The following is a 25,725-nucleotide window of genomic DNA, read 5'->3' on the forward strand; positions in this document are numbered from 1 at the left end:
ACAAATGTCCTGATTTCCATCTCCGAAAGATTTTGCCCCAATTTTGATCAAATAAACATTTCGTCGACGGTGACCGCCATTACGTTGGCCTGCATACTAAATTAGCTAACTTGACAAAATTCTCCCGAGGGGGGGATATGACGAAAAGAGCTGAAAGATGGCCTATAATTGGCTAATGATGAGATCATCGAAAGTAACGCCAATTTTCTGTCACGTTTTCAATCTGTGGTCACTGAAGTGACCAAAATCGATACATCGGTCGGGATAGAGTTTTATTATTAAATTATATGACTTGTGTGACTACTTTGCTAGCCCTTTACTCGTGGAAAACACCAATTAAATTTAATCATGACTTTTAAGAAAGAAAGCTGTTGTTAATAGTGTTATTAGCGTGTCATTCATATCGCTCATGCCCATACATATCCCGAAGAAAGTTCTACAAAGATTAATACCATTACGTCATCGGAGATTTGTCAATGGCTACAACTGATGGTGCAATAATACAGTTTGTGTTGATCAAGTGATGTGATGTCTACAGTAAGAAAAGAATCATCAATAACTGCTTTGGAATGTGCACTGCGTTCCGACGGTAGTGCTAAGCAAACAGTTAAATTTTAAAAGCGCGGTTATAAGATCTAACAGATCTTCTTGTTTTGGCTTCATGGCCACGGGTATTCTTCTCACAGGCTGCCTGACTGGTTCCACAGTGCCGTCGATCTCTAAGTGAAGCTTCTTCTCTAGTCTTCCTTCTCCGTTGAAGACATCATGGAATTGGGCGGAAATCTGATCCATAGTGAGGCCACGTGCTTCGGTTTCCTTTTGAGCTGAGGCAATGTTTTCGTAATGCACTTCGACTAGCTTCATTTGCTGAACTGTTTTTGAACCCAACAGTGGAGTGCATGCCTCATTGATGACCACAAAGTCTGCTTCTTGCTCTTCGTTTAGCTTGGGATTTAATAGAGGTACTCGACATTTTCCGATTGTTTGCATTTTTGAGCCATTGAACATGCTTAAAACTTGCGTGCATGGCGTGACTTGACATTGTTTGCGTTAGGTAAGGTGTTTTTGTTGAAAACATTGCATGTTGCTCCGCTGTCAACTTGGAAACGAACTGGTTGACCTCCAACTGTCATCGTTGCAAAGATCTTCGATTTAAAAAGCGAGCTGTCAACGTTGTTGACATGTTCTTCTGATCCTTCGAGAGAGAGCATAAAACAGTATTCCCCTTCGCTTGAATCTTGTGACTCTGATGGGGTGCCTAATTGATGGATGCGTTTTTTCTTCTCTTTTTTACAGCTTGGATTTTCTTGCCTACATACTTTCGCCAGGTGATTTGCTTTTCCACATTTCGTGCATTCCTTTCCAAACGCGACGCATTTATCACGCGATCGCTCGTGTTTCCGGCCACAATACTTGCAATCCACGAGCTTTTTTCTGTTCTTGTTCTTGTCTTTGGATCGGTGCTTTTCGTTCTGACTAAGGGCATTCACATCTTCTTTGCCACTCATGGCCTTCATCTGCGTGGCCGTTGTCTCCGCTGATCGGCAGGTATTAACGCATTTCTGCAGCGTTAATCCAACTTCTTGGAGTAGTTTTTTCCTAGTTTCCATGTCACGAATGCCACAGACGATCCTATCTCTAATTAGCTCATCCTTTAGCGCACCAAAATTGCATGTTTTGGCTAGGACTTTAAGGGCCGTAAGATACTCGTCGAACGATTCCCCAGTTTCTTGATTTCTGTTGTTAAAGCAGTAGCGTTGATAAATGACATTGGTTTGTCCGATGCAGTGTATTTGGTTTTCCTGCTGGTTGAGGCGAGATGCGATTTCGAAGGAATCCCATACTTGTTTCCACCTTTTCCAGTTTTCGGCGATATTGCCACGTATATCCAAACGCGACGGTACAGGCAAGTTGCTCTGAATTGCATGAGGCGGTATGACAGGTACGGCTTCATTTTGCTGCGCTACGCTTGGTGGACTTGTATCAGCCGAATCGTCTTGACCAGGCGTAGGCATGATCTTGCAGACGTTAGGCTCAGTAGACTTCTGACACCATGTTTCGATATCGCACAGATCATAGAAAACTGTTCAAAGTGCTTTAATGGAATCGAGTGTTCCCTAGAATACACTTGAGACAACGCCTTGTTCTATCTAAAAAGGTGTTACATCGATTACAAAATCACGTGACACACTTGCGTTACTATAATCTCTAACCTAGTGATACGATCTATCGTTACAACCAGAACCACCAACATCCAAAGCCTGCAAACCTTTACGACATAGTCTGTTAATCATTCGGTCATATGAACTGTTTTCAGCACTTGCACTAGAAGCATTTGTATCCATTTGAGATGAGTATCTATTGTCTGGATTCATATCACCAGAAAGTGTTGTAAAAAGTACAAGCCTGGAAGATTTTTTCAATGAAGGCTTTGAATTATTACACCTTAATTTTTGAAATATTCTGTTATGAGCTGGAACATTTTTTGCATTTAGCTTTGAACCAAAGTAATAATAGTGAAAACAACTTTCATAGCAGTGTCTTAGAAACCAAGTTTTAAATGTTTTGCAGAACTAGTTAAAACCGGATGAGCTAGGACAATTTTTTTAAAAAATAAGTTTAATTTGTTTTCTCTTCTGTCTGTGTTTTAGAAATTGAAGCAACTTCTCTTTAGGTATTCTCGAGGGTTCCCTGTCTCTTTTACCACATCGAACTGATTTGGCAGAACGCCCACGCGAGGGTTCCCCGTCTCTTTTATCACATCGTACTGATTTGACAGAATGATCACGCATTTTTCAGCTAAATCAAACACTTCTGTACCTTTACTGTCGAAGGGTTTGTAGAGGTTTGTTTATATTTGAAATCGCAGCAAGTAAATTAGCTAAACTTTGCCTGGCTTCAACGAATGACCTGGACTTACCTGATTCGCGACAGCTTCGCTGTGCTCGGTAAGATTTTTGCGAAACACCTGGGCTTACACGTGATGGACTGATACACCGTATTTGCTGTGTTTACACCGTGAAAGCTCCGTGTTCTATGCAAGGCTTGTATCAATACAGTTGACCTGTTTCGTGGTGAACAAAATGGTTCACTGGTATATCTGTGGCAAAACTGTGCCAAAATTTCAAAAACAAACTGGTTCTATATTGCACACGCACGATGAAATGAAAAGCTTCTATTCGCCTTGTACGTGAAAGAAGTCACTGAAGGACGATTATGCTGTTGAAACATACCTTCTTATACGTTAAGATGATGTTTATAACTAAAAAACCTTAAACAAAAATTCACTACATATTGTATATAAGCGGTGGTAAAGATTATTCTCATTAAATCCCTTGATGAGTGGGCAACCACGAAACAGGCTTGTAGGGACGAACTTGTAGTTTATTTGTGTTTTTCCTCCCACATTATATACTTCGCTCTACTCTGATGTATTGAGCACTGTTTTACGAAAATCAAATTTTACACTTAACTCTCCTGTATGCCTTTTGAGGCCAGGAAGACTAAATACACCGTCTTTTCGTTGAATCATGTATTGTACAATTTAATTAAGAGTGCTTTTAACATGCAATTGGAGTCTAAATCAACACGATAGAACGTACAGATATCAAAACCGCGGCGGAGAGCCAATCTATTGCTTTCTAAAGGCCTGCATCGTCCTAAATGGACTGAACAAGAGCTTCCTACATCGAGAATCGATTGAAATTCAAACAAACTAGGCCATAGTTAGCAGTAAGCGAACACTCAACATGTTGTCGTTACGTCGATTATCGCCCGGAAGCCACGCAAATAAATTTCTTCCGCGCTAGCGAATCACAGACAGTTCTGATACTTAGCTAAGCCGAGAACGCGTAAAATTGATAAAACAAGGAAATTCTACTCACGATCAGCGCTTGAACTCATGTTCTTCTCTCTCCTCGTGGCCACGTTTTGCTCGCAAATAGCAATGTCCCGGATGTACTTCAATTTTGTCGAGCGCAGAATGGCACATCCAGATTTCAACAGACTTTTTTTCTTTTTTTTTAGCTACATTAAAGTTCAGAGCAAATGACGCCAACAGCAGCTAGAAATGTCTAGTCCATTACACGTCTGAGCCCTAAATCGATGTGGCTAAAGAGTTTTGCTGTCTAAAGCAAGCACAACATTATCGCCACAGGGCAAACGGCCTACTCTTAGGGGACTAAATGTGACCCGTACAGTTTACACATCTCCTCAGGCCCGACTCACGTACGATAATGGACGACGCTTACTAGCAAATCGTTAGACTTGGGCCTTCATTGGACTTAATGATGTCCTCGGGCAGACTTCCTTTAGACAGCAAATACAGAACGCTTATCGGTCGCTCCTTGTCAGAGTCACCGCGCGAACTGAATTCAGACGAGTGTAGCCTGGGCTAAACTTAACGTAAATTGAAAAGGGGCGGGGGGGGGGGGTCCGATAAATAATAAAAAAAATACCTAAATAAATGAAACATGCGGCAAGGAGTTCCTACATTTCATGCTAGGTAAGATTTACAAGCTGCTGTCATAGCGAAAGCAGAAAAAAACAAACAAACGATGAAATGAAAAAAGCAAATAAATCAAAAAACACCTGATTCAGTCCTTAACACCGCTTTCATAAATCCAGACATATATATATATATATTGTTTTTTCTACACGCAGTATTTATGATTTAGGGCAATTTTCGACGCAATTTCAAACATTGGCTTAAACGCGTAACGGCTGAAATCATTACGCAATTACCAAGAGCATGTCACGTAAATTGTTTACGTCTTTACCACCTGTGCCTTCATAGTGCCTCTCACCACCCCGACAAGGAGTATAAACGGGTACCACTCAGTTTTTTAGGGACTTGAAGTTGATACAGGTACACACAGAGACCCAGAGGGCTAATGGTTGGCTGAGAGGGACCAGTAATCTGAAGGAGTATATTGCATGACGGGAAGAAACGTTAGGCGAGATAGCCCAAAGGGGCCTTTTGATTTTGTTTTGTTGTTATTCTCCCTGAGAGTCAAAATCAATGTGTTTTAAACAGCGGGGAAATGAAGGGTTGCACATATCATTTAGAAAATACTTCTATTTAACATCTAGACACGTTTCACGTAACTCCAGCATGGAGAGTAAAGGCTCTTTATTACCCATGATTCTGGTATCAGAGTATTAGTTAAAGGATTCTAAATTTTTCATCGGCATACGTCATTAAGGTTTCTGTCTCAAATATAACTGAACTAAATCGAAATGGATGTAAATTGTAAGCACTTCTTTGACATAAAACAACCGGTTCTATGGGCATTGCTATGTAAAAATCTCTACCACAGCTGACTCGTCCCCAGTCGTCTTCATTCAACACGCGGCAGGGCGCAAGGTGAGGAAGGGGTGATCTCACCCTGCACTCCCGTCTCGCCCCGTTCCGCGCTCTGCATGAGGTTGTATGGAAACGACTGGGAACGAGTCAGCTACCACAGTACCGGTAAAATAGAGCGTCAGTTTTTCGTTAGTATAAGACTACATAAAATTTCGGCGACATGTTAGCGCTGATCAGATTATGACACACGTGACAATCTTTAAAAAAACTTAAGCATTTAAATGGTTTTCAACATCAAGATTTAAAGACACTCACGCAAACTATCTTCTGGAAGCCATACTGTATATTTACAACTGTCAAGTTGCTAGCGATAACAACCTTTATACCAATTTACAGCAATTTCACATAAAGCAGTTCTGTAAAATATAAACTGAAGCATTTACACACTTGCGCGATATACATAGTCAGCAAGATACTGGGTTAGGTTAGCTGCAAGACCTAATCAGGACATTAAAACCTAAAGCCATTAAACTGAACCATTATTGACCGTTTGGGTGTGAGAAAGAGGCAAGTTCAGAATCATCAAGTTGGATCCGCCTAAAAATTCAAATTAGTCAAAGTGGTATTGACTTCAATAACATCAGAAAGGGAAGCTGCACCAGAAGCACCAATCTCGTTCCCACTCAAATCCAAATTAGTCAATACGTATTGACTTTAATAGCATCAGAGAGGGAAGCAGCACCAGAATCACCAATATTGTTCACACTCAAATCCAAATTAGTCAATACGGTATTGACTTTAATAGCATCAGAGAGGGAAACAGCACCAGAATCACCAATATGGTTCCAACTCAAATGCAAATTAGTCAATACGGTATTGACTTTAATAGCATCAGAGAGGGAAACAGCACCAGAATCACCAATGTGGTTCCAACTCAAATCCAAATTAGTCAATACGGTATTGACTTTAATAGCATCAGAGAGGGAAGCAGCACCAGAAGCACCAATATTGTTCCCACTCAAATCCAAATTAGTCAATACGGTATTGACTTTAATAGCATCAGAGAGGGAAGCAGCACCAGAAGCACCAATATGGTTCCAACTCAAATGCAAATCAGTCAATACGGTATTGACTTTAATAGCATCAGAGAGGGAAGCTGCACCAGAAGCACCAATATCGTTCCACCTCAAATCCAAATTAGTCAATACGGTATTGACTTTAATAGCACCAGAGAGGGAAGCAGCACCAGAAGCACCAATATTGTTCCCAATCAAAACCAAATTAGTCAATACAGTATTGACTTTAATAGCATCAGAGAGGGAAGCAGCACCAGAATCACCAATCTTGTTCCACGTCAACTCCAAATTAGTCAATACGGTATTGACTTTAATAGCATCAGAGAGGGAAGCAGCACCAGAAGCACCAATATTGTTCGACGTCAACTCCAAATTAGTCAATACGGTATTGACTTTAATAGCATCAGAGAGGGAAGCAGCACCAGAAGCACCAATATAGTTTTCACGCAAATCAAAATTAGTCAAAGAGGTATTTACAGTAAGAGCCTCACAGAAGTATTCAAAATACAACGGTACATCACGTACTGTTTCATCATTTAACCCTAACGCCGTAATGTGGAGGTGGGCACCAAAAGTATGCAACAATTGCGATTGAAGGTTTTTCTTATGGGTTGCGCACTCCTCTACACAGTCAAACGCGAATTTACTACTTATTTGACTTTCGCCGTTTATGTGTGCGGCGATGCTTTTTACAAGACCCACTGCGGTTTCTTCGCATCGTGAGACAATAATTCCACTCATGAACAAAAACGCTTGGTTCAGTTCATCTAAATATCTCTCATCAGTCACTACTGTGTCACAGTCAACTTCTCCGCTGAGAATCTTCGAAGCGAGATAGAAACCACTAAAGAATTCTTGAAAACTCTTGTGCATAAATCCGTAACGCACACAACGTCTTCTTCGACTACCTAGACTGACTTGGACTGATAAAAATCCGAACTTAGCGAAAAGACTTAAAACAGTCGAACTGCAATCAAGTCTACTTTCTTCAATATATAGCTGTCCTTCACACAGAGATTTGAACGCCATATGCCCCAGATGTATCAGCTCTTTCTCGTAAACTTTAATCAGGTCGTCGTTGGTACTCGGCAATTGGTTCTTCTCTTCATATCTTCTCAAAACACAGAGTACAATTTCAATGTACAATTGAGTCCTGCTCTTCGGAAAAGAACCCTGGAAATCCTCGCAAAGAAGACAAAGTAAAGTGGTGTTCAAAGGATTTGCCATCATTTCACTTAAGTCTTCAGATCCTGACCAAAGTAGTTCTAGGAGTTTGTAAGCCAAAGGTCTGTTGTTTTTAAAATACTTGAAGATGAAGCTTTCTGCACCTTCCGTAGTGAATCCCACAATTTCCCACAGGGTATCACAGAACCGCCTAAACTTCATTCCAACTTCCTGTCTAGATGTAAAAACGATGTGACACTTAGAGAACTCTCTACCTTCAACAAGTTTTAAGTACATGGCCAGTTTACTAGGATCATCCACTTCATCTAAACCATCAAGTACTAACAACACTTTGGACTGATTTTCACGGATGAATTTGAAAATGTTTTCTTTGGATTCTTTGTTAATATCTTCGGGGAGAATTTGTTCTTCGATAGCCTCCCAGATGTTAGTTTCGATATCATGGCATCTAAGCAGTAGCAGCAATTCGATTTCTGGAAAAGACTCGTCCCATTCTTCCTGTCTATTTGCCCAGTCATACGCCAGCTTTTGACAGTAAGTTGTCTTTCCCATGCCAGGATCTCCTTCAATCAAAATAGTCCGTGGCTTCTGACATCCTTCATGGGCTTTGAAGATAGCTGTCATGTTGGTGATTTCTTCAGCCAGTGTTCCTCTTGCTTTTTCTTTGTTCAAAACCCTGAGCCTGGTGAAAATCTCATCCAGATGAAAGCTGAAATCTTCACACCATGGTACTGGCAGCACACTTCCTTCACGAGTTTTGTAGAGCTGGCGGATTCTTTCTATCTCATTTGCTGGATAAGGCATGCCTAGAAAAAGAGAAAAAGACAATAAATCAGATGAGAAAATACGCTTTTTATGTTAATCAAGCTAGGAAATATAAATTACTTCGGTTTCACATGAGAGGCAAAAATTATAATTTGCAGTTATGTTTACCATGCATAAGATATCAGGAATGTCTATGATGTCGACTAGCTTGATCTCTTTTTTGGCACTTGATAAATAAAAGTTTTCCAATTCTATAGGATCATTGTCGTATCGGAATATCAGGCACTGCGTTCTAACAGCAAAGACCGCTTTCACTTTCAGCACCACTGAAAAGCTACAGTATGACATAAGCGTAACAAACTTACCTGTTGCAATGTACTAAATAAATGTTATGAATAAAATGTTGACAAAACGTCCTTCTCCAGAAGAATCACAGAAACAAAATTTAAAAGGTATACATTTGAAATTTTCAAAGTAGAGGGAGCCAGAGTAAAAAAGTCGAATATGCCGTTATTAATACTTGGTCAAAAGACAATACTATTCTCCTCTTTCAAAACAGTTGCAAATAACTTGGTGCTGATCAAATTGTGTTTAGTCTTGGAAAAATGCAAGTTAAACTAAGGCAAAACATTTTAAGCCTTTAACTTCGGTGATTTATTTTACCTCAAAACGGAAATTGGACGCTGCACATAGCTATATGTAACTGTCCTCCCCAGGGGGATGGAATTGGTCGCTGTTATCGCGAGTAATTGAAGCTGAGCACGCAAAGGGTGAGCACGCAAAAATCCCTCTTGAACGAGGCAATTATTTCAATGTTTTGTTGGAACGTGCGCACATAGGGAAATTTGTTAAAATTTTCTATGAGTTCTGCATGTTCTTTTTGGCTTACTCTTTTTAGCAGTTTTGTTGAAATGTACCCTTTTTTCTGCTCTTTGGGAAAGTTTCCGTCCTCACAGCTGGGAAAGTGATTATTTCACGGAATGGCGTCCAAGGCGAGAAAGGCCCTGTTTTTCCCCTATTTTCAGGGCATAAATTCCAAGGTTGACTACCTGTATTTCTTTCTTTTCTTTGTTGCACTTTCAAATATTCAATAAAAAGGCATTTATGGAATAAGAAGAAGTCGCACTGTCTCAGCAGAACGGAATACTGACAAGAGTCGGTTCTGACATGACTATTCCATTTGCAACTATTGTCAAATCAGAACTCACCCACATCTCCAGAAGATTCCGTCGCACTATCCAGCTCATTCATTTTGTCCTTGATGCAGTCCTCGTTCTTTTTCCACTGCATCAGGAGCTCCTTGTAATGTTCCTCGGTGATAGGGTCCGTTTTCGGATGCATGATTTTGTCCATGGCATCACCATAACCAGCTCCTCCTAATCTCACCAGCGTTTCCCGGATGTTCTCGCAGTAGTTAACAAATACTGCATCACTAACACGGGCTTTGTCTGCATGGTCAAGCACAGTATTCATGAAATACCTCACACGGGCTATGTCAGCCTCGCGACTGGTGTCTGCTGCATGAGGAGGTGCGTCCCAGCCAGCTGTTGGTGGAGTCAACTTACAAACTGTCCTTAACAGAATCATGAGAAGTGTAAGGTCAAAGTCTTTGGATGCCACCGAGGAAGCGCGATCAGGATACAGTTGACCCCATTGCTTTGAAGTGAGGATTCTTTGCTTTCGAAGTGACCGCAGTGTGTCATGATTTTGATAGTCTTTCAAATGTTTCCGAAGATTTTGTGGTAGAATGATTCTGTCAAATGTTTCCCTCAGGACTCCTGAACCCACAGTGACCAGAATCTGACACAACTGAGCATAATTGGATTCTTCTTTCGTGGAGGTTAATTTGGGAGTAGTGCCTACAACAGTTCATATAAAAGCACTTGATGAGTTACCTCTTACAATCTACCTCCCGAGGATGTTATTTAATGCTTTGTTATCATGGTCCTAAAAGCCAGGCAATTCTGAATTTCGGGGAAAGACACTGGAATCATGGCACACGGCCAAAACTGTTGAGGCTGACAATAATTCATGCCCACTCCTGAGACAATATAACATTCTTTTAAACAAACATTAATTTGAGCGCTTTTTGCATTCTTCCGAACATTCCTTTTACGTGCGTATTTAATTTATGCGAATTACTCTCTATATTCTATACTCTTTATTCTATGTGTTCGTTTAACTTGGTCATTTGCTCTACTTGTTTTGAGATTTGCTGAGTAGTCTAATCGGTAAGTACATAAATTTGGTTTTCGTTTTCCGACACTCAATTGAAAACCGCTCTAACTTGTTGGACTCATTATTTGATCCTTACTCTTCTTGCGGTCTCGTGTACCACTAAGCACCAAGAACCTTGGTGAAGTTGATCGTCTTTAAAATTTTCGTTATTGGTATTAATAAAGATAGTAAGCCTCCGTATTATGGAAGCGTCCGTATTATAGACGTATATGAACTGTCTACGAATGTATTGAATTCTGGATTTTTGAGTTCAAATTAACTGTCCGTGATATAGATGTTCCCGTAAGAACACGTTGGAGACAGCATGTGTATTAAAATTTTCGTATACTTACAACTTCCTGCAAAGTTACATAACATGATTTATTTATATATCTGTTGCTGCCGATTCAGATCTGCTATTTACCTGCATGGTCCTCGCCAAGCATCCTCCAAGTACCCTGGGTACTAGAAGCAGATAAAACTGCAGGAGATTTGTGTTTTCGTCTTTGAGTTGAACATTTAACAAAATTGGTTTGACCTGCACATAGAAAGGTATTTTTAATTAAACAAAAGATTAGCCAGAAAGTTTGCATTTTTAAAAACCATCAGTTCTTCCTCGTATGCTGATTAACACTAATACAATATTAATAGTTAAATGAACATTCAAAAGTGCTCCTCACTACTTTTTTTTTTACGAGGTGAAGTCGAAAAATGTAAACATAACGGCTTTACTGAAACATCACACAACTGAAATCAAATCACTCGTACATCGGTCAGTCACCCAACGTTCATACCAGACGAAATACTTGTACTGCTGATATCAAAGATGTCTTATTTGTGGCGACTTGAAAGAAATTTATTAAAACTAAAGCTTAAACCGACTATTTTAAAAAGGTTTTTTTATCATCTGCATCTAAAGTTATCTTCTTGAAACCCTGTTATAATACCATGTCAAAGGAAAGTGAAAATCATGTTTCCTTATAGCTACACTATCACATCGCACCACAGGTGTGATCTGAATTTCGGGTTTAACAAAATTGGGAAAATTCCTGCTATTGAGCTAAAACAGCAAACTAATTGAGAGCCACTTGTTAATTACGTTAAAATCGAGAGAACAAATTTTTTATGTTGGTTTTACTGGCTTATCAAATCCTTGCAACTTACCTTGTCTGGGTTGCAGACTAACGTAGTGTTTCTCGTGGATGTGTCCCAAAACAAGCAGGCTGGTGTTGCCAACAACACGATCTGGATTGATGATTAAATCACAGTCAAGACTGCTGATTACACGAATAGGAACTTTGTAGCAGCTTGCTGCGGCACGGAGAACCAAGTGATCGCCCCATGTGCCATCCTTTTCCATGCTTTTCAAGTAATCAGCCCAAAATGGGTATCCATGGACAAAGTTGAACAAATCTGTTCCGTCGGTCTTTGAAAGCGAAAAAAGTTTAAAGTTAATTGAATGTACTAAAAGTAGCTGACACGATATGACAGTCGTCCTGGCCTATACCAAAATAAACGGCATTTGGTTTTCAATATTCTTAACAATAATTCACGTTTTTACAATCGATGGGTATTCAAAACCTAACCCGGTTGTTACTAGATTTATGGAATTATGTTGACACATAGTTTATCTAATAAGGTAACATCTCTCGATTGGGTCAGAGACACAAAGTTCCTACTGATACCAAAGCTTTTGCTAGTTATTTTGCCCGGCAATAACTATGATTACGTACTCGAGAAAGGAGTATAATTTTTAAATTCCATCATCAGATACTCGAAGAGATTTCAAAGCCCTGTTTTAGCACACTTTCATTCACATCAGAAGACACCTGTGCACCGCTTACTTACCAATTTGGGGGAGTTCCTGAGGCATCCGACTAACTTTTTCCGAAGTTCAGTCACGGAAATTTGGATTCCTTTCACGCTTTGCAGTTGCTCTGACAGTGCGTAGAACATACAGTTTCCCGATCCTGGGTTGTCACAAATGCTGAATCCCTTATCTGAAGCAATCTTTTGCAGATTTTCCGTTGCGTCAGATTTCTTGTTGAACTCGTTTGGATCACTCTCCATTTGCTGCAGATCACGAATACTTTTCATAGCTGGAAGCAGTCAAAATTATTGCCGTTATAATATCTTCTATCTAATTGGTTAGCTGAGTAAAAGATCACGCGTTTGTCTGGTTTATATATATAATTTATTACTGCAAGTCACGACTAAATACTGTACTAAACTCAGAAAGAATAGGAAATTGTACGAAATAACAACAAATTAGGATATAGGATTTCAGTGTCGAAAGTAATCAGGCAATTACTGACTTGGGTTTTGGTTTTGGGTTTCCTAGGTTTTCAGATTAGCTGAGTAGTCTAATTGGTAAGTACATTGGTTTGGTGTTTTCGTTTTACGACTCTCATTTAAAAACCGCTTTAACCTATTGGACCCATTATTTGATCCTTACTCTTCTTGAGGTCTCGCGTGCCACTAAGCACCAAGACACTAGGTGAAGTGCATCGTCTTCACAATTTTCCATATTAGTACAAATGAAGAGTATGGAAGAGTCCGTATTATAGAGGTAAATGAACTGTCTACGAATGTATGAATTCTGGAATTTTGGGATCAAATATTAATTGTCCGTAATATAAAGGTGTCCGTAAGAAGAGGTTCGAGTGTATTAAAATTTTCGTAATCTTACAGCTTCCTGCAAACCTGGACATAACATGACTTATTCATAAAATTGTTACAGTTCGGAGCTGCTATTTACCTGCATGGTCCTCGACAAGCATCCTCTTGGTATCCTGGGCACTAGAAGACGATAAAACTGCAGGAAATTTGGGTTTTGGGCTTTGAGCTGAATCTTTAACAAAATTAGTTTGACCTGCAAACAGAGAGATATTTTAAATTAAACAAAAGAGTAGCCATTTTTGAAAATCAGCAGTTCAGCCTGGTATGCCGATTAACACTAATATAATTAAACGTGTTTCTCCAAGAACTGTTTCTGGGTGAAGTTCAAAAATATCAACATAACGGCTTCACTGAAACATTCCAGACCTGAAATCAAAAATCACACTTTCACCGAATTAGTTTGGTCATACTTTAGACAGCCGGGTCCAGTGTCCAGTTTATCATTCTTAATGTGTGGTGCTACAAAATTTGATTAAAAACGCCTTTTTTTTTCACGTCACAGTCACTATCACTAGTTATAAATTTGTAGATATCCTACAAAAATGCCCGACAAGTACATACCATCAACGAGGGTTAACATTTGGTTAACAAGACCTCGACTTTGTTGGGCCCAGTTGTAATTCTTCTTATAGGAAGAACGTAACAGTTCAGCCTCCTGAAGTCTTGTCTCTCTATCTTTATTCCAGACTTTCTTGATGGCTTCAGCCCATACCAGCGGATTCTCAGAATCAATCACACATGCTGAACCAAACGGTACTTTACCTAGGGCTTCTCCAAATCCTGAGTTCTTGCTAACAAGTACAGGGAGACCAGCTGATAATGCCTCTAGGCCAGTCAAGCCAAATCCCTCTGTTCTGGAAGGCATCAGTACAAGATCTACCTCGCAGAACAATCGTTTCAAATCCTCTCTGCTTTGCAGGAAGCTTCTCACTGTCAGGCGGTGAGCAGGAAGACCACACTCAAGCAGACGCTTTGCTATGTCCTCGTGCTTTCCTTCAGGTGCACCAACGAAAACAAGATGAGCATCATTCAACTCAGCGACGGCTTTGCCAGCCACATCAAAACCCTTTAACTGAAAATCTTCAGCATCTCCGCGGCCAAACACTAAAATGCCGCATCGTTCTCTCTCTTCAGCAGCATGTTCAACATCCACAAATTCATTAAAGACACCAGGGGTAATGTTAAGAATGGTTTCATCTTTCTTACACCAGCGAAGATATCTGCGAAAAGTCTCGCACAACTTCGGCCCAACGCCCACAACGAAGTCAGCCTTTTCGCAAAGTTCCACTTCTATTTTGTGCTTCTTCTCGCCCGTGGAAATCGGATTTTGGTAGGACTTATACATTCCCAGTTCCTCTGGGTCTGTGTGGACAACTTGAATCCACTTACATTTGTGAGACTTCCTTATAACTTGCGCTTGGTGACCAAGCTTCACGCCATGACCAACGATGACATCAATTTGCAAATGATCTGGCGGAAAGCTAAGCCATTCTAGTTCATCGTACCCAGTCAGTCTTGTTGCCTCGACAATTTCAATGTGGTGATCACGGGCCGTTCTCTTGTCTTCTTCGCTGCATTGTGGAACAAAGAAAGAGATTTCCACCTCAGGACATTTAGCCAACTCTATGGCTAATTCTCTGTTTATGGTGGAGAGTCCGCCTTTAGTTGACCTCCATTCTGATGCTAGTATTGTTACATGTAATTTGCCAGGGGACGAATATAGCTGGCCATGTTCTCGAGATTTCGGTGAAGGTGAAGTCATTGCCACCTGCCTGGAGATCAGACTCCTACGAGGAAAAAAGAAGCAGACTTGTAAAAGCCATACCGTGAAGTGTCTACATGTTAAAAACATTGCCCATTTTAGCCTTTCCATCTGATTACTTCAGCCATATGGCGTCAAGCTTCCTACTGAGCTAAATATAGAGATGAAGTAAGCCAAGCTTTTTCAAGACTCAACTGAGACCGATATAACAATTCCACAACTGCTGTTAGACTCACAGTAATGCAGAAATAATTTCCATCTCATTTGCGTTTGGACATCTTAATATTACAGTCAAACCTGTATCAAGCAGACCTCTTCAGCGGTCCACTTGAGATTGAAAGACCATTTAAAAAGAACACGTTATATTATAAGTCAGAAGCCACTGTAAGGAATGTTTTATACTTTTGGGATTACGTCCGCAACTATATCGATGTAATCGCGTTCATTTGTTTGTTAAAGGAGGAGTGAAAATTGATCGACAGCTATTCAGATTATGCTGCAGCCTTCGAGTCATAAAACAGGTGAAATAATTTCAAAAAAGAGAACACAACGAACTCTGACATGAGACGGATCAAGCATGCATGGGAGGAAATCTCGGGAGTGTGTAATCAACGGGAGCCGCGGGTCGCGGGTAAGCAGCGCGGGTCGCGGGTAGGCAGCGCGGGTCGCGGGTAAGCGGTGCGGATCGCGAGTAAACAGCGCTGGTCACGCAAACTTGAAAAATAATCATAAGCAAAAAACCTGAAACAAACGTTTTGATAGACCAGTAAAGGATGATCTTTGGTAGACCTATCTTCAAAAACGTTTTTTAAAACACCTGTTCCTTTGGCCGACTCTTGTGACCCATGTTATGTTTATAAATTAAATGACCGGGGTGGTAATCCTGATAAGCCCTCATTTGTTTTTCAGACCAGTAAGTTTAAAGCAAAATTCACACTTAGCATGGACAGAACTGAATACCATATCTTGAGTCAAGAATTTTGTTTTTTGGACGGGAAGGTAAAGAGGTGCAAAGGTTTGGTTTCACTGACTTGTACCTCTCGCCACAATGAAATGTGAAAGTGAAGACTGTTGCTCAGTCGAGCTTTTTTAGAACAACTTTTAGCGAAGTTCTATGGAAAGAAAGTCGAAATACTGTAAGAAGTATTTCTTAACTTTAATCTTCATGGCCGGGTTAATGATATGGCATGCTCAAATATGGCGGGTTTGCGACGGTCAGTAGATTCTCATGCCCTGGATCGGAAAGAGTCAAGACTAGCGAATGTTATTTTCTAAGATTGCCGGAACCGGCAGGCTCCCAGGTTAAGAAAAGAAGACAGAAGACGTTTTAAAGCACTGTGCAATCGTCAACAAGGCCAAGGAAGACTTAGAGGATTTCAATGAAGAGGACAACGATCGAAAATATTTACACAGGTGGGTCGAATCGTACCGTTACTAAGTACTCCGAAAATGAATCAAGCGGAGACCATTTACGCCAACTGGGTGAAAAGAGACCGTCTGAACATGCCCCTTCTCTATGCAGCTCATGCTGATGTCCGAGACAACGTGCAGCTGGAAGTAGAATATAAGGCACTTTAAAATGGCAACGGCAAGGGAGGCAGTGGTCCCTCCCTGGCAAAGACAAGACAAAGCGAAAAGAAGTCAACTAAAATGGGCGAAAGGTCGCGGATAGAAGATCTAAGGGACGAGGATAGGGCCGGTGACTCAAACAACCCGATGGCTAGTCCTAACCCGTGCGATCGGCACAACGCAAGTGTCGAGTCTAGGAGGTCTGACGAGGCAAGAGGTAGTCGTTACAGGCCGATACGAAGCAGACTATTTTTACAGAGGCTTTAAACGGCAAAGCAAGAGAACGAGACAACTAAAGCTAAATCAAGTTCTTCGCAGTCGTCTCTCGAAGGGACTCTTATTGTAGTTAATTCTAAGAGTGACAGTTCCGGTTACAAAGTTCAAACTGGAAATAATCCCTCGCGCTAATGTGAACATTTTTCAAAACCACATCATGTGGACAACGCTAGATATTAAAGAGTTCCGGAGAACAGTTATCTTCTACAGCAGTTCTCCTTAACCGACAGCGAAGTTTTGTTAGTGTTGGGTAACACACCAACGGTTATCCCGGAGCAGCTCCTTTATAAAAATACAACACCGCCCAGATCCAGGAAAACAATAGTAGAAGATCTTTTGAGAAACCACGCACGCCAGATATCAGCATGCACAGATTTGGACTTAAGGACAAAAAAAAAAAGAAAAGAAAAGAGGAACTGTGCCAAGATGTCGAGCATGTAGAAAGCTGCAAAATGAGGGAGAGTTAACAGTTACTGTTAAAGGGTTGTGCGTCCCGTACAGTCAATATTTTGTAACGGAAACTATGTTTTATTTTTGCCCGAGCGTGTCTTGTGTCAACAGCATACCCTCTTAGACTAATTTACAGCCTCCCTACCACCCGTAGTATTGTGGCTAACAAATTGTCAGTAACTGAATCCACGATAAATAAGTTAAAAGAGGATAGCTTACCAATAGAGTAGCCTCTTAACTCGAACTTGTTAACTCGAAACTTGGTAGCAATTAACCAAGTTACCTTTATTTGTCCAGTTTTTGAAACGTTAATCGGGCAAACACCAAGCAAGCTCACGAATCCACGACACTGCCATTTCGTTGGGTCGGCTTGTTTTCAGAGAAGCTTTCTCAGAAGGATCCTTAATTTTCATTCAACGTTTACGTTAAACACGACGCGTGACTGTATTTTATAACTGAAAGGAAGGTCTTCTAAACCAAGGCAATTAGTGCTAGATTTCAGCCGGGCTAATTATTTTGCGCATCATTGGGTAGTTTAGTAATAAATACTTTGATTTATTGTCACTCATTTTAGTCTGATGAATAGTTCAGCCGATAGGACATCCTGGGAACGTTTGACCTTCGTAGCAGTGTTTTTTGGTTTGTGAGAGAGCGTAAAGGGCTTTGGATAGAAAACACGTCTACGTACGCTAGGAAACGCTTAATTTTAACCGTTTCTACACCAGAGGGCGAGTTACAAGCATGACCCGCAAACTGTCCTATTAGTGCTCAAACGGGGCTATTAATAACCAATCACGTACCAGAATTTTGTTATAGTTTTCATTACACGGGAAATATCGAGAAAATCTGGTTTACGGATACGGCTTTCTTTCAGATACGAGTTGAACCAGCAAGGCGATGTCTTACTCAAAACATTCATTTCTAGTTTCTCAATATGATAAAAACGTAGGAAGGCCGTGTTCAAGTTAAGATTAACTATAATTTGCTCGGACATAAAATACTAAAACAGACAAAGCGAATTTTACTACGAAAATGTACTTAACTCACGACATCTCATTAACCGATCTTTTTCGAGCCGTTGCTAAGGAAAATTTATTCTCATATAACCTCATCATTTTTAGTTACTTCAGAGTTATTTCATGTGTTTTAACTTTTTCATGATCAGTAACACTAGTGATGACGTCATTAGGCCACGCCCATGGTCATGTGACTAATACTGAAAAAACGCAAAGGCTCCCAGGCAAATTACTTTATCGGGATTTTTTTCATTGATTTAATATTTTAATTTAAATCCTCATTACGCTATGCATAGATTTTGTTTCATTTTTGAAAGCTCAGATTTTGAGGGAATTTTAAAATATTAAAATATTCGTAATTTTCTGGAAAAAGCATGATTTTGAAAAAGGAATGTGTAGCTATCTTTCCAACGTTGGCTTTAAAGGAGCTACGTAACGACCCGCGCATGTGCGAAATTTGGCTCCGTTCTCATTGAGATTCAAATGCATCCGCCTTCTTGAATTTATCGGAGTTGTTAAATTTTGCGCGAATTTAGCCGTTCTTGGTTAAAATTATTGCGTCTTTTTGTCGCGGGTGTGGATTTCTTCTCGTCGATCTACTCGATCTAGGCAAAATTATGGACGCAGAAGAGGCAAGAAAGGCTACGGTGCTGAGTTTCCTTCGACTCCATTACGTGACAGATTTAAATGTGTGAACTGTTTCGTAGTTTCTGGGAATATGCTCCAACGCAACGTCCATTTTCTCTTTCTTCTGTTGTTATCCTCTTAGGAGAATCGCATCTCCTGTTCGTGCGAAAGCGCTTGTTCCACGAAACAGAAAACAAATGCAAATCGTGGCTGCCCTTGCAAGATGTGGAAGTGAGTGCATGTGTGGTTCGACAGCAAATCCGTGTCGAAAACACGGTGAGATTCCTTATTTATGCACTTAGCTTTGATGTAACATAGTTTGTAAGTAGGTATTGAAGGCCGCACGCGAATGGAACGACTAGATTTCTGGCTATTTTTGGTTCTGTTTGTGTTCAAGTCTTCATATGTACACATGTTCATGTGTACAGCATGTCTTTTTCATTCAGGCCAAACATTTCACTAAGCATAGAGCAGTTTCGAGTTTTTGCAGTTTGAATTGTCTTTTCCTTGAGCTGAGAACGTTTCTAGGAGAGTTTGATTTTTCATATACAAAGTACAACAACTTTGACATGGCTCTTTTTTTCATATCAAGGCTGGTGCAAGTACAGCTTCATTTGTGGCTGAAAAACACAGCCATACCAGACTGACAACAGGCCAAGTGAAAAGCAGGAGAGGATAAAATAAAATAGAGATGTAAGGGTCTGCTTGTATAGAAATATGTTTTTATTTGTTATTATTCCAAGAACAAAGATATGCCTAAATATGGAAAAGACCACAAAAATCAAAGCTTGAACACCAATGCAAATGCATAAAGTTTAGCAAGTCAAGATTTGTTTTGTTCCTACACTTGATTTTTTTTATTTCTAGGCCCACTTGAATGGGCAAAAACTCTGTGCTTGCTAGCAAGCTGTCAAACTTGAATCTTTGACACAGTTGTTGGCTCTACCTAAAATAAATCAATTACAACACTTAATTTTGTCAGGCCAGCACAAAATACTTTACAGTACTGTTCTTTATTGGTGATTACCTCCATAATGTTCTTTTAGGAATTCATTCAAATGCTTGATGAAGCAATGTGTGCAAGCTGTGTGCGAGAAGCGTGCCTAGAAGAATTGACAATTTAGATGAGACCATCAGTGAAAGCGACATTCTCAACCTACCCCTGGTACATCCACAGAAGGACAGATGACAAGTGTGGATGGAATGCCTAACCTGCACCTCCTTCTAGCAACTCGGCAACACCATGGTGCAAGTGTGGCATGTACCAAATTATGCTACAAGAAATAGACTGCGATGACAATAGCATGCATGTCTTCATGAAGGCAGACTATTGGCAAAATGTTCTCCATAGATACGGTTATCTGGGGAAAGGAAACCAGGTGTGCCCTTCCTGTGTAGTAACAGTTATCCATTGGCAATATCCCTCACACTGGAGTTTATTTGGGATTCAGGGCTGATTAAACCAAAACAAATGCTAGTAACAGGTTCTTTCCCCCTGAAGAAAAGCCTACAAAGAAAGCATTATTTTATAGTAATAGTGGAAGAGGCATTTGTTTTGTTAATGTAAATCACCTCCACACCTTGTTTTCATCTTTATCATTGCACATTCGGGATGGGTGTTGGTTCATTATGCCGAAATAAAATGCATGCTCAATACATGGTTCTGAGCTGAAAATTCACCAACAGCTAGTTCATGAATTTGTTCCTTTTATAACAAGGCCAATGTTTATTACAGGAAAAAAAAATCAATCCAGAAAAAAGATCAATAAATTCAAGGTATAGACAGAAAAAAGATCAATAAACAAGGTATAGACTAGAAGAGCACACTGGGATTTTTAATGAGCCAGATTTTCAAGCTACATCTCTAGGCAGGCTTGTGCAATTTTAAAAATATTTCCCTACAACTGATGGCAGTGCCAAAACCCAAAAGAAAACCACTGAAATGAAACTCCTCACAACTGTCAACAGCCAACTGTAACCTGAGTGTTATTCAGGCTAACCAAGGTTTTATAGAGCTAACCTGAGTGCTATCTTGTTGTTACATTTTGTTTGCAGGGCTGCAAATAACAGTCGGTCATCAGTCATTGGCCAACCAAAATTTGCGCATGTCCAACGAAATCCCAACCGTGGGTGGACATGATGTCTTGACAATTTTTTATCGTAAATTACTTTACAGTAAGGGTGAATAAAGATCTACTGTTAGTAAATCTTACTTTTTTGGTGATGTCCAACCACAATTTGTTTTGTCTGACCAAGATGGTGTTTAAGTAGGACATATGTCCTTTCAAGAGAAAAAAATTATTTGCAGCCCTGGTTTGGTTATTTTGTTTCTGGTTTTAGTACCTGACCTATGCAATTTTTCCATTTTTGCTAGCAATGTTTCATAATATCCAGTAGTTCCAAAAGACTTTGCTTTCATCAAACACCCTGGGACATACTGTATTCAATAACTAGTCATGGTCAGCACAGTCACCAAATAGTAATCAATAATTTTATTGACTATATCCATGTACTTTAGTGGAGATGTAATTTATTTTAGTGTGGGAGAGAAGTAAAAATTGGTTTGATCATGTCATTGAAATGAAAGATTATTGGTACACATTGTAAAAAATAAACACTTTGTATGTTTGAGGACAATTTGGATTTTAAGCATCTACACTGTATTAGAAAAAAAAATTGACAGTATTGAAAGACAACTGTTCCCATGGAGATGCTCTAAAAGAGGCCATATCTTGTAAACAGGACTTCCTTATATGTTCAATAAGATGCTGATATGCCTGTAATATCAACATTGGTAGAACTCGCTGTAACATCAGTATCCTCTCTGCAACAAAGACATTGAGCACAACACATATTAATCATACAATCAGTACAAATATACATAAGTGAGGCCTTGGAGCTGATGGCTCATAGCTGCCAGGGCTTATCCTGGTTTCTGTAGCATGAAGAGGCTAGGAGTATTTCTAATCCCCCTTGATGGGATGCCAGTCCATCGCAGGTCACCCCCCCCCCCCCATCCCCCCTCCCCCTGCAATTTGTTAGGTTTCCCCAAAAATTCACCGGTACCCATTTATACTCCTGAATGGAGAGAGGCACTGTGAGAGTTAAGTGTCTTGCCCAAGGACACAACACCGTGTCCCCGGCTAGGGCTCGAACCCAAACCCCTCGCTCCAGGGACGAGTGCACTAACCATACATGCATACATATACTCTATTGGCTCAGCCGCATAAGATAGTCAATGTTTGAATGCAACAAACAAAACAGTAACAAATATAAAAAAAAAAACTATCAAAATGAATGCAAAGTCACGCCAAATTAAATTTTGAGCATTACTGAAAAGGATGCAGAGCACAAAGGGAATTTTGTATATTTGGATAATAGATGTAACATGTGGAGGGCAGGATGACTGAAAAAACATCAGTTACTTGAGTGGGCCTTTATGATTACGGCTGATCATTCACCCTTACAACAACAGAGCCGAGAGTCCTGATGATGCACTAATTAACACACTTGTAAAACATACAGAATAGCGAGGCATACTAAATGTAAGTGGTATATTATTTTGTTTTGAAAGTGGAAATTTCACTTGTAGAAAAATCTAGCTCATATGCCCAGTTAGAGTACATTAAAATAAGTAAACAGGTTGTATTGACTTCGAAGGAAACATATAAGACGAAAATGGCAAAATGAATTAAATGAAACGACTACACTTAGTTATTGCTCCTCTAATTGAAGTCAAAGTTGCGCGTGGCAACTTGTTTACAGTTGTACATATCAGCTCACCTTCAACATGGCGCCATCATTTTACAGAAGAGCTATCTTTCAGTATCTTCTCTCGTCTTGTATTTTCCTCTACTGACTTAGCTTCCTATATGTGAGAGGCAAAAGAATAGGAAACATGTAAAATGACCAGATAAAAGGTACAAACAAAGTGGCAAACTGCACGTGAAAGATAAACGAAAGGTACTTGCCTTCGTCGTTCCAGGGAAAGAAGGTGGCCAGCAAACGCTTAATCACTCCGATATTCGCCATAAATCATCGCAGATACTGACAAAGAATAAAAGTGGCAGTCTAGCAAAATCCTTCGATGGCCTTTAGCAATGGCCTTTAGCACCTCCTTAGCAATGCGTGCGAGCGCGCGCATTGCTAAGGAGGGGAAATTTCACTTCCGGTCGCTTATGTCAGCCTGAGCACAGAAAATAAAAACAACCCAAAAACTTGTAAATTCCCACACACTTTAGATGTTTTTCTTTGTGTTTCGCAAAATGCAAAGTAAAAAAAAGTACAAGCAAAGACAAAACAAGAGAAAGACAGAAAAACAAGAGCAATAGAAAGAGAAAAACTAACTTCATGTGGCTCTGTTTGATCTTACCGAAGTGCACTGGTAGTGTAAATTGCACATGCACTGATAGGGTAACTTCCAACAGATATCGGGCGCACTTCCGTTTTCTTTGAATGCTAAAGGAAATTACAGCTTTTTTCGACGAATTTCGATTAAAGCCAACGTTGGCCACATAGCTATGCATTCCTTTTTCGAAATCATGCTTTTTTCAGAAAATTACGAATTTTTCAATATTTTGAAATGCTCTCAAATTGTGACCTTTTAGAAATGAACCAAAATCGATGCAGAGCTCAGTGAGGATTTAAATTAAAGTATTAAATCAATGAAAAAAATCCAGAGAAAGTAATTTGCCTGGGAGCCTTTGCATTTTTTTTGTATTAGTCACATGACCATGGGCGTGGCCTGATGACGTCATCACTAGTGTTACTAATCATAAAAAAGTTGAAACACATGAAATAACTCTGAACTAACTGAAAATGATGAGGTTTTATGAGACTAAATTTTCCTTACCAACGGATCGAAAAGATCGGTTAATGGGCCCTTAAGACACTGCCTTAGTTAACCTGCACCAATTTACCCGCGACCCGAGCTGTTCAGTGGACGTGATACTCGGCTCAAGTATATGAATTCCATGGTAATAGATGTCCAACAGTAGCATTCCAAGTATTACGTCCACTGAACATATAGGGCCAAACCTACACACGACCGCTCTCATGTGGCTTTAATAGCTCAGTTGGTAGAGCATTGCACCAGTAACGCAAAGGTTGTGGGTTCGAATCCTGTTCAGAACCTGAAATTTTTTCAGGTCATTTTTCCAGTAGTGTTATGGCTGCATTCGCATCACTCATTCTTTCGAAATGTCGTCAAGTTAAGAGAACTGCCCCACGAGGAAATCAAATAGTCTAATATTATCATTGATGTTTTACAAAGCCATAAATTTGCAGAGCTAAATTACGTATCCAGGTTTTAGTCCTTTTAATACTGAGAATTACAACAAACCTGCATTCACGGAGACCAAAGGAAGAGAAGATGGATAGTTAAAGGCTGCAAGCACTTCGCACACTGCCATGTCATGTTCAAAATGAAAGAGGAGTCAGATGGTGTACAGGCCTGTGAAAATGGGCGGATGACATCATCTCAAGATTTCTGTCTTCTTGGCAACAATAACCCAATATTTCTCTGGCTATCCGGTCACCGCCAAACTAAGACACACTATGTAACGCTAGGAGCCCAAAATTTAATCCTCTCTTCTCTCAATGTATAAAACATTTTCATCTTATTAAGATGGGTATCACAAAGAGCCAATTAAAAAACAACGTCTAATGCGCGTTTTCCGAAAATAAGCAAACATTTGTAACTGACAAAAATAAATTGTTAATTGTTAATTATTAATGTCTTACCCATTTATATCAACAATGGGCGCATCAGGCCAAATCGGATTGCACTCGCCAAAATACCGCCAATTGTAAAAAATTATTTAGTTTACGTAGCGTTACAGTCACATTACACTTGGTTTTGTAGTTTGATATCAGATGAGAGATGGCCCGAAGAGAAATAATATATTTGGAGTAAATGGTCTTAGGTCTTAAAAATATCAAATTTTCAGCTGATCGCTTTCATCATTTTCCGCCTCCATGCTGCAATTGTGCAATAGCATGACACCAGACAGCGAAATAAAGGGCTTATTGTCTTATCTGGCAGATTAGATTAGAGGAGTCATGCTATATCAAAGGCTATGGAATAATTTACCTTAGTGATCGTTTTCTCTGGGCTTTAAATTGAGCAGTATGAAATTGGTCTGTACTTAGTTTCACTTTGGATAACTTTTAAGAACTTTGATATAACTTCGTCTTCTCAAGTTTATAAGTCATGAATTTTATCATTTGGAATGTGTTCAAGAAAAAAAGTCTCATTGTTTATACAAAGTATCATTTACATAAAATTGCGATCGTATTTCTACGATTCTAAGTAAAAGTTCACTGCATTAACTTGTAAAGAACTTAAAAGATTTTTTCTTGTGTTTCATCTATTCTTAAGGACATAACAATCACATGTTTGAATAACTGTTATTCTAGCAGAATTACTGCGTTCCACCCTGAACAAAGCGGTTTTTTCTGCTTGAAATGATCAGACGCATTCCGCCGACGCCACGCTCAAAAAACACCTAATTAACAGTTCTTACAACGATGAATTCATGTCACTGGTATAAAATAACATCAGCGACGGAAGAATGAATCCCAAAAGGGTTTCTCTTGCGGTCAAACATGCTGATTATAGATTCTGCTGATTTCGATGAGTAACAGACGTATAAATGATCAATGAAACGGGTAACAGAACTGATAAACAAACTGTAGCGAGTTTCCCATACCTTGCCGTGACAACGGAATATTAAAGACGTTAGATGCAATATCCATAGCTATCAGAGACTGTTTTAAAATTGAGCTTCACTCAAAAGA

The 25,725-nt window shown here is 39.8% G+C and overlaps 1 protein-coding gene and 1 pseudogene across 5 annotated transcripts; one reads left to right on the forward strand and one right to left on the reverse strand.

Annotated features, from left to right (window-relative positions):
• Window positions 1-4,710: 4,710 nt before the first annotated feature.
• LOC145492828 (uncharacterized) lies at window positions 4,711-24,657 on the reverse strand (annotated as a pseudogene). The gene is made up of 8 exons (XR_014050057.1): window positions 24,269-24,657; window positions 13,789-15,014; window positions 13,307-13,420; window positions 12,397-12,647; window positions 11,713-11,974; window positions 10,973-11,086; window positions 9,540-10,190; window positions 4,711-8,372 (listed from the first exon to the last, which is right to left on the reverse strand). The product of XR_014050057.1 is annotated as an uncharacterized LOC145492828 (transcript).
• On the forward strand, window positions 14,930-21,847 carry LOC145492835 (uncharacterized). 4 transcript variants are annotated; one of them, XR_014050059.1, is made up of 3 exons: window positions 14,930-19,203; window positions 19,520-20,306; window positions 20,412-21,847. XR_014050059.1 is itself a non-coding variant. In XM_081472214.1 (3 exons), the coding sequence occupies exons 1-2, from the start codon at window positions 18,988-18,990 to the stop codon at window positions 19,604-19,606; spliced, it is 303 nt and encodes a 100-aa protein (XP_081328340.1). In that variant the 5' UTR covers window positions 14,930-18,987; the 3' UTR covers window positions 19,607-19,620; window positions 19,974-21,843. The 4 variants fall into 4 exon arrangements, 2 of the variants coding, with proteins under 2 accessions (XP_081328340.1, XP_081328339.1); XR_014050058.1 differs by having other exon boundaries at window positions 19,520-20,703; window positions 20,734-21,846; XM_081472214.1 differs by having other exon boundaries at window positions 19,520-19,620; window positions 19,974-21,843.
• Window positions 24,658-25,725: the final 1,068 nt, after the last annotated feature.

This window comes from Orbicella franksi, chromosome 7 (assembly GCF_964199315.1).
Source record: "Orbicella franksi chromosome 7, jaOrbFran1.1, whole genome shotgun sequence".
Classification (NCBI taxonomy): domain Eukaryota; kingdom Metazoa; phylum Cnidaria; class Anthozoa; order Scleractinia; family Merulinidae; genus Orbicella; species Orbicella franksi.